This window comes from Sturnus vulgaris, chromosome 8, assembly GCF_052056855.1.
Source record: "Sturnus vulgaris isolate bStuVul1 chromosome 8, bStuVul1.hap1, whole genome shotgun sequence".
Taxonomy (NCBI): Eukaryota; Metazoa; Chordata; class Aves; order Passeriformes; family Sturnidae; genus Sturnus; species Sturnus vulgaris.
The window spans coordinates 38,054,568-38,066,683 of NC_142250.1; the positions used below are offsets into that span (position 1 = coordinate 38,054,568).

General features: G+C 50.8%; 2 protein-coding genes across 4 annotated transcripts in view; one reads left to right on the forward strand and one right to left on the reverse strand.

Moving 5' to 3' along the window:
- The window catches only part of INPP5A (inositol polyphosphate-5-phosphatase A), a 168,563-nt gene extending 163,899 nt beyond the window's left edge, over positions 1-4,664 (forward strand). Inside the window, exons 14-16 of one of the 2 annotated variants that reach the window (XM_014890666.2) lie at positions 1,665-1,733; positions 2,881-2,968; positions 3,067-4,664. In XM_014890666.2, coding sequence (XP_014746152.1) covers positions 1,665-1,733; positions 2,881-2,961 — 150 coding nt within the window. In that variant the 3' untranslated portion in view covers positions 2,962-2,968; positions 3,067-4,664. The remainder of the gene's footprint in view (positions 1-1,664; positions 1,734-2,880; positions 2,969-3,066) is intronic. The other variant, XM_088169487.1, reaches the window with a different exon arrangement.
- Positions 4,665-6,309: 1,645 nt separating this feature from the next.
- On the reverse strand, positions 6,310-9,003 carry NKX6-2 (NK6 homeobox 2). Of its 2 annotated transcripts, none has more exons than XM_014890667.2 (3): positions 8,193-9,003; positions 7,762-7,934; positions 6,310-7,102 (listed from the first exon to the last, which is right to left on the reverse strand). In XM_014890667.2, exons 1-3 carry the CDS (start codon positions 8,605-8,607, stop codon positions 6,854-6,856), a joined length of 837 nt encoding a protein of 278 aa, XP_014746153.1. In that variant the 5' UTR covers positions 8,608-9,003; the 3' UTR covers positions 6,310-6,853. The 2 variants fall into 2 exon arrangements, with proteins under 2 accessions (XP_014746153.1, XP_088025614.1); XM_088169488.1 differs by having other exon boundaries at positions 7,762-7,952; positions 8,193-8,664.
- Between the last annotated feature and the right edge of the window lie 3,113 nt (positions 9,004-12,116).

The window sequence follows — 12,116 nt, forward strand, 5'->3', positions numbered from 1 at the left end:
ATTTTTCTTACAGACAATTAAAGTGTTTATTTTTCTGCCTAGGCAATTCTATCTTTTATTTCAAACAAAAATTGTAGTAAATCTGCATTTAAATCCTAGGTAAAGAAAGGATAGGGTGCACAAATTGCCACTGTAGAGAGTGCTCAGCTACACAGTAGGCATTACAGATTGTACTGACATGGGGCTGTAAACAGCTTTCATGCAACATCATCTATCATGCCATGGTCGGTTACCTCACCATCATGTTATTTTCTGCTTCCTGAGCCCTAAACCACCAAAGGTTGCCCAGTGCTCGGGAGCTGCGCTGATGCCTGATCGCATGAAGTAATGAATGCTCAGCCAAGTGTATATTGTTTCTGCTTGTGCACTGCTGTAATTTGTTTATCTGTCTAAAGATTATGCAGTTGAAAATCCACAATTTTATGCTGCCTTTGTAAATTATCAAGTCGCTTTTGATGAATGTATCCCCACTTCCGATGCTGGTGGCATTATGATCTTGAAATATTGGAAAGTGCTCATGCATACAATGCAGAAGGTTATGTTTTTATATTTTTGGCAGACAACCGTGCTGTAAAGTAAATCTGACCTTAAGCTTCCTTACTGCATTAAAGATAATTCAGTTTTAACTTTATAGTCCTAAATGCTACTGTTTATATAAAGTTATTGCCCAGTCAAACTTGACTGATTACAGATGAGAAAGTCTTGGCTGTTTCCTACAAAATAAATTAGTATTGCCAACTAGTTTAAAGCACTTCTACGATTATATTAGAGACGGGAGAGTGTGCAGATTACAGATTTAATTAGCTTATAGAAATTGTTTAGCACAATAAGAAATCATTTTGTATGGCTATGTATTTGTATTTATTCCTGAATTACTGTGCTAGAGAATCAAAATAGCTCCCCCAAATCACGTTTATTGCAAAAGGCAGAAAGATGAGTACATTTTATTATTCATTAAGATAAAAATGCTAAAGAAGTCAGTGTATAAGGATAAAGTTCAACATGGAACAAAATGAAAGCAATTCATAATGGAGACTGGAGGAATGTCATCCGTCATTTGCTGCTTTTCTTAAAATCATTGAATGCTTTTTTTCAGATGAAGAAATTTATCTCAGAGAAATGGTTAAAGATTATACTCATAACCTGAAAGTAATCATTCATCTCTCTGAACATTTAAAATCCCCTATATGATGAAATCAAATGCTGTTATAAGGCAGCATGGATTGCATTTAATTCAAAGAACATTTATCTCACCTAATTCAATAAAAATTGTGTTGTTCTTGAAAAAGGACTGACCAAATGTTCTTGTTGAATTTTGCAGCAGAAACCTGGAATGCAACTACAACGAGTCACTCATTTCCCTTAGCACAGTTAGCCACGAGTATTTCCCAAGGTCCCATCAGCAGGGAGGAGGCACAGAGATCTCAGGGGGGTTTTTATGCAGGCAAACTGCACAAATTACTGCAAGCAGTACTGGGCATAAAAGTTCATTTTACACATTCTTTCTCTGGAGAAGCCAAGCAAAGATGTGTTAATATCACCTAATTCAGAAACTGGTTTCATCTATTTGCACGATATTTCCAATGTTCCTTTTGGTGTGTGTAATCTGGAGAACTCTTAGACTGACTAGTGTTTTATTGTGTTCTTTTTTTTTTTTAAACTAGTCAGAAAATGATGAGAAGATAGTAATATATGACCACATTGGGCCAAATGTCTGCATGGGGGATCACAAGGTAATTAAATTAAACATTTTAGTCTTATATCTTCTAAGTTTTTTTATTAGGAAGGAGAATGTATTAATTGTAAGTCAGCTATATCTCTGCCCTATTTTTAAGTCACACCTTGAAAACGTTTCAAAATGGAATTCAGCTGCAGTCAGTCTGTGTATCAGAATAGCTGCTTGTAGGAAATCAAAGAACAGGACAACGGGTGCTAGAATGAAAGCAGGATATGGTGCAAGTGAAGAGGAGCAGCCATCTGTACACTTAAAACTCTTCTAGCAAAACACAAGTGATTTCATAGCTTCAACCAGGTTGATGCATAGGTGTTTATTAGTAAAATAACATAGTGGGAATTCCATGTTCAAACAACAAGTGATAAAAAGAAAATAGAAAAAGGATAAATAATTACATAAATACCAGTTGTTAAAATTAATAAAATACCTGAATTTACTGTCTTCTTTGCTGAAGATACCAGATGGAAACCTAAGTTAGAAATAAAATAAAACAGAGTATTTGCTTTCTTTGAAAAAGCCAGTTGAGGAGTAGGAGGAAACCTGTGAAAGCCTATCTAAAAACAGCACTGAGGCTCTTGAATGATAATTCAGAGAGGGATAGTGGGTAACTGTATATGTGGATGCATGTGTACACACAAATCTGAACTCACAAATACATACCCCTATTTAATGCCATGGTCAGAGCTCTTGTGAGACAGAAAATTGTTTTCTATGGAAAAATGCTCTTAAGGCATTTGGTCCAGAATTGTCCAAGGTTTTAAAATAGAGCAGCTGACTAACTTATGCAGTAAACAAAAGGCTTTGGGTCAGCCAGTTCAGAAACAGCAGGTTTTGTTTCCTTCATCACCAAAGTGGTGCAGCACTGTTACAAAAGGGAGATGTGTGTGGGACCTGAGCCTCTTCCCACAGAAACCTGTGGAAAATTTTCCCTTAGGTTTCAGTGGGAGCAGAAATCTGTGAGGAGATGATGTTGTTCCCTTGTGCATTTTGTAATTAGATTAATTCAAAAACTTGTTGCAACATTTTGTTTCCAGTCATAGAGAAGTTTTTGTTGTATTTACTACTGACTGTAAAGAAACAAAAAAAAAAAACCACAAACGTATATTTCAAACATGTAACTTCTATTTTTCCCTAACTTGCTGCAGCCTGTGTTCCTGTCCTTTCGAATAGCTGCTGGGGCAGGTAAACCTATTGCAAATGTGCACAAGTGTTGTGTCGTGCAGTGATGTGGTGGTAAATATCATCTTTTTTCTTTACGTTTCTATTACATTTTCTACATCATTTCCCCTGTGTTTATCTTTCTTTTTTTAAAAATGCCAATTCTGCAACAGGAAAAAGATGCCTACGAGGTGAGAAGATTTCCCGTGAAACCACACTGTAGCCAGGAGGGAAGGCAGCACACTGAAATCTGTAATCCTAACAGCTGTATTGATAAATCCAGTCCTGAGTGCCACATTTTTAGACTGCTGATCGTACACTGCTTCAGCATCTGGACTCTGTTCAAGAGAAGCCTCACATACCTCACTGTCTTGTATGTTCATGTGACATCAAGTAGAAATGTGGAATTATTTTTTATATATATGTCACAGTTCTGTTGCCAAAACTCTAAATAGACAGCAGAGATGTTACTAGATGTATTCTAGATTTCACAACCTTCAACTTTTAATAAGTGTTTGTCGATGTGGAAAAGCTATTTCAGCATATTACAAACTTTTAAAGGTATCATACCCATTATATATCTTTACCACTTTGGGATTTTGTACATTGGATTGTATAGATAGAGATATTGATGGTTTTAAATGGTATTTTCTTTTTTGACCAAGGCTTATGGTTTGTGTTTTAGTTTTAGTATTTTGGTTTGCATTTTTAATTTTTTTTCTCATTTTATTTACTATACTGCCATGTTACATGGTTTTTGAATCACACAGCAGCTGCTTTCTATACATACATATATATGTGTGTGTATATATATGTATGTATGTGTATATATACACAGATATATAAATAATTTATAAACCTGACCAAAACTTATGCTAAATATACTTTCCAATATGAATGCTTGAGAGTGCCATATCAGCAGTAAGTATTGGAGTCTTAGCAGGTTTAGTTAAGTGTACATCAACAGCCAACATTTATATAATAAATAATATATAGCAGTGCCATCCTGGATACAGATATATAGCATACTATATAGCATATATATTAGCAGTTTCACTTTGTTACTCCTATAATCTCTTCTTTCTATGTAATATTAAGGATTGAATGTGAAGTTCTTAGCTAGGTTTGGGTGTAACTTTCCAGAATTTTGTAAACTGTTTTTGTCTGTCTTTTGTTACTGTTTTATGGTGCCATATTCTATATTGAAACAATAACAACACGGGAGAAGAAAACAATAGTCTGCTTCAAGCAGCAACTGTATTGGACACAGACTGTATTTATACAGTATTAAAGAAAAAAAAAAAAAAAGAAAACAACCATCAACCCAACTGTAAATTTTCCTGGTTAGTAGCTCAGTGCAGCCTACAATATAGTCTTGTTACAGACATTTTCCTCCCACCACTAAATACAACATTAGAAGGTGATTAGGGAGTCTGTTGATGAAACACAAATGTATGTTTTATTGATTTAATTTAGAACACTACGGAGTTCATGGACTGCGTGATGGCATTAGACTGATGCTTGATTTTGGTATAAATCACTACCATTGGAAATGATTTGATGTCCGCTTGCAGAGTTTTCTCAACAGTACAGCCCAGTTTATAGCAAGTATTGTTGCCCAAAGGGTGTCTGCAGCTCTGTATTGTTACTGTGCCATGTTGCATTATAACCACACAGTAATTCTATTTAAGCGAACTCAACTCATGATAACTCTGAAGGCCTTTAGAAATGAGTACTCTGGTTCTCAAGCAATAAAACTAATCATGGTGAACATGGCTGTGTCTGCCCCTTTAATTTGGTGACTACAGGGAAATTTTTAAATTATCACATTTCTTATTGAGATACCTTTTAATCTGCCAATTAACAAGGGTGTTTTTCACATGAAAACCTCTATGATAGGATGCAGTTCTGGTGTTAATCAAAACACAGTACAAACCGAGTAAAAGGCGCTGAGGAGCTGGTATGGGAGTGCTGATGAGAGGAAGGTGATGCAGCTTTCCGAGCTGTTCACAAGATGCTAGTCCTCAGTAAATGTGCCACCATAAACGCCTCCGTGATTATCGCGAGTTTCAGAGGAAACCTGTCTAGCCTTTTCCAGCAGGGACCGAAGCCCCGAGTACAGATGAACTCGCTGTAGCCCGAAGCTCCCCGGGGCTGCAGCGGTGACCTGCCGGGGTGAGCTGCTGAGAACGCCCCGAGCTGAACCCGCAGAAATTCATAAAACGCAATTTTCACATTTGAACAGGCCCGGGAGGCGAATCCGGGGGCGCGGGGTGAGCCGGGCCGGGCCGGTGCCAGCGGAGACCCGGGACAGCCCCGGAGCCACCGGGGGCTCTGGGCCCGGGCTGCTCCCCCTCTGCCCGGGGCCGTGGCTCGGGGCTGCCAGTCCTGCGGTGCCCCGGAGCCCCCTTCTCCCGTAACGCCCCCTCCGAGCTCGCTCCGTGTGAGAACCTTGGGAAGAGGAGGTGGGAATGATCAGCCTCGAGCACAGGTGTTCTTATCCAGCCGCTTCCCCCCGGGAGCCCCAGCACCGGCCCGGTCTCAGCGTGCTCACTGCCAGACGAAGACTAACCTGACCTCAGCTCGAATTTTTCCTTCTGTAAGCACGGCAGAACTGGGCGCGGTTCAGTGAGTAGAGACCTGCGGGACTCTCCGCAGGAGCGAAGGGGAATCAGACACAGCGAGCGGCGGCACCGGGACCCCGCCCGCAGCAGAACCGGACCCGTGTCGTGCCGCGACACTCCGGGAGCTGCTGAGGGCTCCCGTGCGGGCCAAGGCACCGAGAGAGGGTGAGCAGGGCAGGCCCGGGCGATGCCCTCCGCGCTGCGGGGAGCCGGGAGGATGCAGAGCGGGGGCCGGCGGTGCTGCAGGCGCTGGGCCCGCACCGGACCGGGCAGCAGGAGCGCCCGCGGTGCAGCCGCTCGCTGCCTTTGCTCGGGCTGCGAAGCTATAGCTGAGACACTAAAGAGACGCTCTCGTTCCTTTAAAGAAAAATAAACGCGGCACAAAAAAAGCGTCTTAACAACGCGGGCGTCTCACAGCCACCCGGACTCGCGTGTGCCAAAGGGGAGAAATGCGGAGTTCCGGGCGGCTGGGAGCGCTTTAGCTGCCGCGGAACCACGCGGAGCCCGGGTCGGGCACGGGTACGGCCCAGAAGCCCGGCGGGAAGGCGGGGGAGGGTGGCGGAGCTCGCAGGCCGCTGCCGGATCTCAACAACTTCGGCCCCGTTTTTGCCGCGGCCGGTACTCGGGCACGGGGATGTGTCCCGAAGCGCTGCACGGGCCGTTCGGGTGCACGCTCAGCCCGCCGGCCCCCGGGCGCAGCTGCTCCTCTTCCCTTGCGGAGCAGCATCGGGCACCCTGCAGAAGGCTCTGGTGGCCCCGGCACAGAAATGTGGGAAGAAACTCGCTAAAGGAGAAGGTTGTTAAATAATTTATTGATTTATACAAAGTCTTTCCAACACGTGTGGAGACATTCTAATGTAAAATCAAGTGTCCATTTTCCTCTCGTGCTTTTTTGGGGCATTGGTTTGGCTTTTTTGGTATTATTAAGCATAAAATCCAGAGGCAGGAGAAATGAAACTGCCAACACACTGAGGGACGGAGTGAAAGAAAACTGCCGTTTTTTACACTAGAAATATACATCACAAATTGTGAAATTTACTATATACAAAGTGGCTGAGCTCGGACTTGGGACCCATAGAAAACGTAACAAAACCTGATTGTTAGGAGCAGGAAATTAACAGGAAAGCTAAAGTAAAGAACAGGAAACCTTAAAGGAACACAAAACCCAAAAAGTTGAAAAAATTTCTCTGAAATTTACATCGACGAGAAAGAAAATAAATTCATAACTTATTCTGTAAAAAATATATACATTTCACATACATCTTAGGCTGTACAACACACCACTTCAAACACCCAGTTTACACTCACCCCCGCCGCGGCCGTCGGCCCCACGCCCTCACAACGTATCCGAGCTGGTGCTGCAGGGGCTGACGAGGGACAGGTTCGTGGATTTGTGCTTTTTCAATAGCCTCGTGATTTTTTCATCGTCTGAGTTGGGGTCCAGGGGCTTGTTGTATTCGTCATCGTCCTCATTGTCCGAGCTCTCCTTCAGCTTCTCCGTCTCCGAGTCGTGCTTCTTCTTTGCCGAGGCCATCTCTGCCGCGTGTCTCTTCCGCCACTTGGTCCGTCTGTTCTGGAACCAAACCTGGGCACCGGCACCGGGCACAGCTCAGCCACGGCCTCGGTCCCGCCGCCACGTCTGCCCCCGCCGACCCCATCCCATCCGCACCGCGGGCACTCGGAGCGGAGCCTGCCCCGGGCAGAGCCTCGGAGGGCTCCGGGAAGGGGGCACCCCCCTGGGGACACCTGCCCGGCTCTGCGGGGCTGCACGACGGTTAAATCAGCAGCTTCCCGGAACAGTCGTTCGTTGAAAACAGAATATGATAGCCAGAAAAATAAGAATTTTTGACTTACAGTGCACCCCAACACTCAGATGCACCTGCAGGATTTGCTAAAAAATTTGCGGGATTACACAATGTAAAGTAGTGCCAGTGGATACAATCCTTGTGGAGAAGTGACCCTTTACAAAAAATTACCTGCGGGAGGCTTTTTGTCGTTGTTGTGATGGGGGTTTACATTAAATATAATATGTCTATTTATTTTTAATCGTTTACAGCACAGAGAGCTCTAAGCACAAAATAAGTAGAAATTAGCCTAAAATCTATCCAATATCGAAATGTAACTTCAATTCTAACTGACTCTAAAAAAAAAATAAAAATCCTGAATAATTGCACGGTGTTCGTGGCTACTAGTAATTACCGACATGGCAGAAAGCGGCCGCGGCAGGGAGCGGGAGAGACCTACCTTCACCTGGCTCTCAGTCATCCCCAGGGAGTAGGCGAGCCGGGCGCGCTCTGGTCCTGCCAAGTATTTCGTCTGTTCGAAGGTTTTCTCTAAAGCGAATATCTGCTGCCCAGAGAAAGTCGGTCGGGAGTGTTTCTTCTTGCCGTCCTTGTCCAAAACCATCCCAGTCTGAGCTGGAAGCGGAGAAAGAGCTGCATCAGGGATGAACTCTGCCCTGCCCCCGGCCCGTAGCCGGGCCCCGCCAGGCGCTGCGGAGCCGCTTCGGGGATTCGGTTCTAAAGCAGGGCTCCGTCCAGGACAGACCTGGGGCCGTGAGGACCGAGTGACCCGCACCGGGCCTTCCTGCCGCCCGCCCCGTCCACCGCGCTCGTCCGCCGGCTTGGGGCCGCCCCGGCTTTTCCCAGCACCCTGCAAGAACCGGCCGCACTTACCGGGACAGGCGAGCCGGGGGTCTCTCCAGGGAGAGCCTTGCACCACTCCCGGCCAGAAAATGGGCGGCCGTCCCGGCAGCTCCGCCAGAGGCTTCGGGTAGCGGGAGACGGCAGCGGGACTGAAGTACATCCCGGCCGAGGCCGCCAGCCCGTTGATGCGGGGCAGCCCGCCCAGTAGGTTGCTGGCACTGCCCACGGGCCGCCCCAGGATGTCGCTTATTCCGTGCGGTGTCCCCAAGGGGAGCTGCGTGTTGAGTCCGCCCAGGGCCGGCGCCTTGAAACCGGAGGGATTCTGCAGGGCGTAGGGGAACAGGGAGGTCTTCATCTCGGCCATGTTGTGCAGCGCGGCTAGCGGCGCACTGCTAAGGACGAATGCGCTCTGGCGATTAGCATCCATCTGTCCCACCGCTAACATCTGCGGGCATCAGCGAGCGTGGGTCCTTCCCAATCGCGCCGCGGCCGCTCCGCTGGGGACCCTCGCCGGGAGCGCGGCCGCGGGCGGGACGGGCTCCTCACCGTTCGCGAGATCTCAGCGACAGCAAGTGCCGAAGTTTGATAGGAACAAGAAAATCCCGGCGCTTGCCCGCCCGCTCCCGCGGCGCGCACCTCCAAAGTCCGGGCTGAAGAGCTGCGAAAGCCGAGCCGGGGCAGCGAAACAACAGACCGTGAGTCCCGGGAGAAAGAGCCCCCACCGGCGGCGCGTCCCAGCGGACTACGGGCAATGCGCTCCACGCGCGATCCGGCGGGAGGGGGATGCGGGACCTGCAGCTCCGCGAGTCGCCCCGGCCGCGTGTCCGGCGGCCACGGGGACGCTCCGCGCCGCGCCCCGCGCGCAGATAACCGCGCGGGCACCTGCGCGCCCCGCGCCCATTGGGCGGCCACCGCCCCGCGCCGCCAGCACCGCCCAATCGGCGGGCGGCGCGCGCCTCCACCCCGACACGTCACGGCCGGGCCGAGCCGTGGGAGCGCGCGGGGCTGCACGTGGCCGCGCCGCACCCGACGGGACCCCCGGGCCCGCCGCCGGGTCAGCCGGACCCGCCCCGCACCGGCCGGCCAGCCCCGCTCTGCCCAGCCAGCCCCGCTCTGCCCAGCCAGCCCCGCACCGGCCCAGCCAGCCCCGCACGCCCCAGCCAGCCCCGCACGGCCCAGCCAGCCCCGCACCGCCCCGCCAGCCCCGCACCGCCCCGCCAGCCCCGCACCGCCCCGGCCCGCTCAGCTCAGCTCAGCTCCGCACCGCTCCACCCCGCCAGCAGCCAGCGGCTACACACCTTCCACTCGCCGCATCGGGCCCTCCCGCCGGGCAGAGACCCGCAGGGACGGCCGGCGCCTCACCGAGCAGCCGGGCAGTGACCGCGGGGCTCCGGCGGCTGCGCTGTCCCGGAGCACTGAGCGGTAATGCCCGCCCCGATCGCTGTTCTGCCGGGTAATCGGCTCCGTCTTCAGCTGCTCAGCGGCTGCTCTCTCGCGTTAGAGCCCAACGTTTTTAAAACTGTTGTAAAAAATTATCTTACGCCCTGGGAATAACTGTCTAGCTCAAATTTGTTTCCTATTCTGAAACCCACTGGCCTCGCAGAGGGCTTCCTTCCTTCCTTCCTTCCTTCCTTCCTTCCTTCCTTCCTTCCTTCCTTCCTTCCTTCCTTCCTTCCTTCCTTCCTTCCTTCCTTCCTTCCTTCCTTCCTTCCTTCCTTCCTTCCTTCCTTCCTTCCTTCCTTCCTTCCTTCCTTCCTTCCTTCCTTCCTTCCTTCCTTCCCTCCCTCGACCCGACACAGGGGTATAGACTCCGGTCTGTAAAGGGAGAAAAACTACCATTTCATCACCGCGGAACCAAGGTCGTGCGAATAAATAAAATGACCAGCGATATTCCTAATCGAAAACAAAATTAATTGTCAAGAAAAGAAGAATTCGGATTTGAGGCTTATACAGAAAATAATTCCGGAAACTAGGTTTATAGCATGTTTTCCGCCTTGCAACTGCTTTCTCCTAAGTGTTTGATACATTGTTATACAAAGAAAACATTAACCACAACAAGCAAGGAACGAAATATTTTCAAAGTGTTCATAAAGTAAACACGAATCGACTTGATCATATCAGTACAATTATTAAAAGCGTGGTCCTTTGGATGTGGTCATGTCTGTCGTCAGAATCGTTTGCAGGTGAACAGGGTTTCGTTTAACCTGTAACAAGACCGTAATGTCAGTGTGGGGTTGGGAAGTAATTATTCGGGCTCGTCCATGATCTTTGTTTTCAATCGTTGGAATTACAGGATGTAACCGTGCGTCTTGTTTTGCGTATCTTTGTAAAAAGCTTAACATACAAAAGTGAGTTTAAAAACGACGCTGCGCTAAAGAATGATAAACTACTAGTTTTAATGAACTACTTCATTGTTTTTCCCTATGTCTTTTGCACACAGCAGCAGCGGAGGGAACAGTCACGGTGTATCGGGCTTTGTGAGGAGAGCCTCATCAGCTCTGTGCAGACTCGTTTCCGCGACGCCTGCTTGCGTTGGGAAGGGGCTGGCAATGCCACCTGCTCCCTCCGCCTCCGGCTCACGGCGGCGTTCAAAGCTGCTGCAGGTGGCCGCAGTCGGGGCTGATCGCCCCTCTCGGAGAGTCGTGGTTTCAGCCGGGCATCGGGGACCACCCGTCCCGGGCAGGCAGGTGCCGGCGCGCAGCCAGCCGGGGTTCGGCTCGGTCTCTGCCAGCCCGTGCCTCTCCGGGGCGTAGACCGCCGGGTTTGCCCGCATCCCGCCGGTCTGCCCGCCCCAGTGCGGTGCTGGGGGCTAGCAGCGCCTCTGTCCTCCTAGCCCGCACATCCTGCGGCTCCGAATGCCGATCCCGCGGCTCGGTTCGCCTCGGCTAACGAGAGGGACGCCTCTTGCCCCGCCCGGCCGGGGGCCGGGTGCTCATCCCGACCCAGGGGCCGGCAGCCGCTCACCGAGCAGCGGCGACGCCGCGACGCCGCTTTTTGAGCGGGACCGACGGAACGAGGTAAGCGCTCGGCCTCCGCCATCCGCGCTGCGGCGGGGCGACACCGAGCCCCCCGCCCTTGATGGGTGAGCTCGCCGCCGGGCTGCCGTGCCGCCCGTACCGGAGCGCCGTGGCGGCGCGCCGTGTCCTCCCACGCGCCTGCCGCCTGCTTCCCCGGGACATCCTAGAGTGTCCGTGTCCGCGTCCGCGTCCGCGTCCCGTCGCCGCCAGGAGAGCGCAGAACTCGACGCGCGTTGCCCCCTGTGGCCTCTGGGCAGCGGCGGCCGGTGGCCCTGCGGGTGGCTGCTGCCTTGGGAGCCTCGCCTATCGGCGTGCGGGTCCCGGGGACAGAGCCAAAGCCTCCTGCTCCGTCTAAAGCCGCCCTTGGAATCCGGTTGGCGCTTCGTATGTTATCAGTGACACTTGTTGCACGTTAGTGGTGCGTTTGTCCATTTCACTGACTTTCCTGAAATCTCATACCCTCGTTTTTCCACGTGGAAGTATAGGGGGGGGGGGGGGGGGGGGTTTAACCTCTATAGACCCCGTGGCGTGATAAATGTACTTTTGCGTCTGTTCTTCAGACGAGGTGTGACACCGAAAGAGGAGACCACGGGCAGGCATCGGCGGGTGTCTCCGGCTCCCCGGGCAGCTCGCAAATCCCCTTTCCGCCCAGCTGCTCCCTCTCCCCGATGCTGTTGGGTCCCAGGAGCTGCCAGGTTGCTCCGGGGCCAAGGACTCCCCTAGCCCTTAAGCTAACTCCGTTGGAGGGCAAAGCTCGTTGCCCTCGGAGGCGTCGCAGTGGCCAGGCAGTGCTCGGGGCCACTGCACCGGCCGCTACGCTCGCCCTGGCTCCGGCCCGGGCCCCGGCCATCTGACTGCTCGCCCCCGGGCTCTGCGCAGCTCCCGCAGTCACGCCCGGCAGGCTCTCGCAGTGGAGAGGTGGTCTCGGTAAAGTAAG

Excerpts from the sequence above, each read along its gene's own strand:
- NKX6-2 (XM_088169488.1), bottom strand. The coding sequence starts at position 8,607 with ATGTTAGCGGTGGGACAGATGGATGCTAATCGCCAGAGCGCATTCGTC. Across the intron at positions 7,953-8,192 it reads CCCCCGGCTCGCCTGTCCCG|CTCTTTCTCCGCTTCCAGCT; the intron begins GTAAGTGCGGCC and ends TCCCTGATGCAG. Across the intron at positions 7,103-7,761 it reads TGACTGAGAGCCAGGTGAAG|GTTTGGTTCCAGAACAGACG; the intron begins GTAGGTCTCTCC and ends GCCGGTGCCCAG.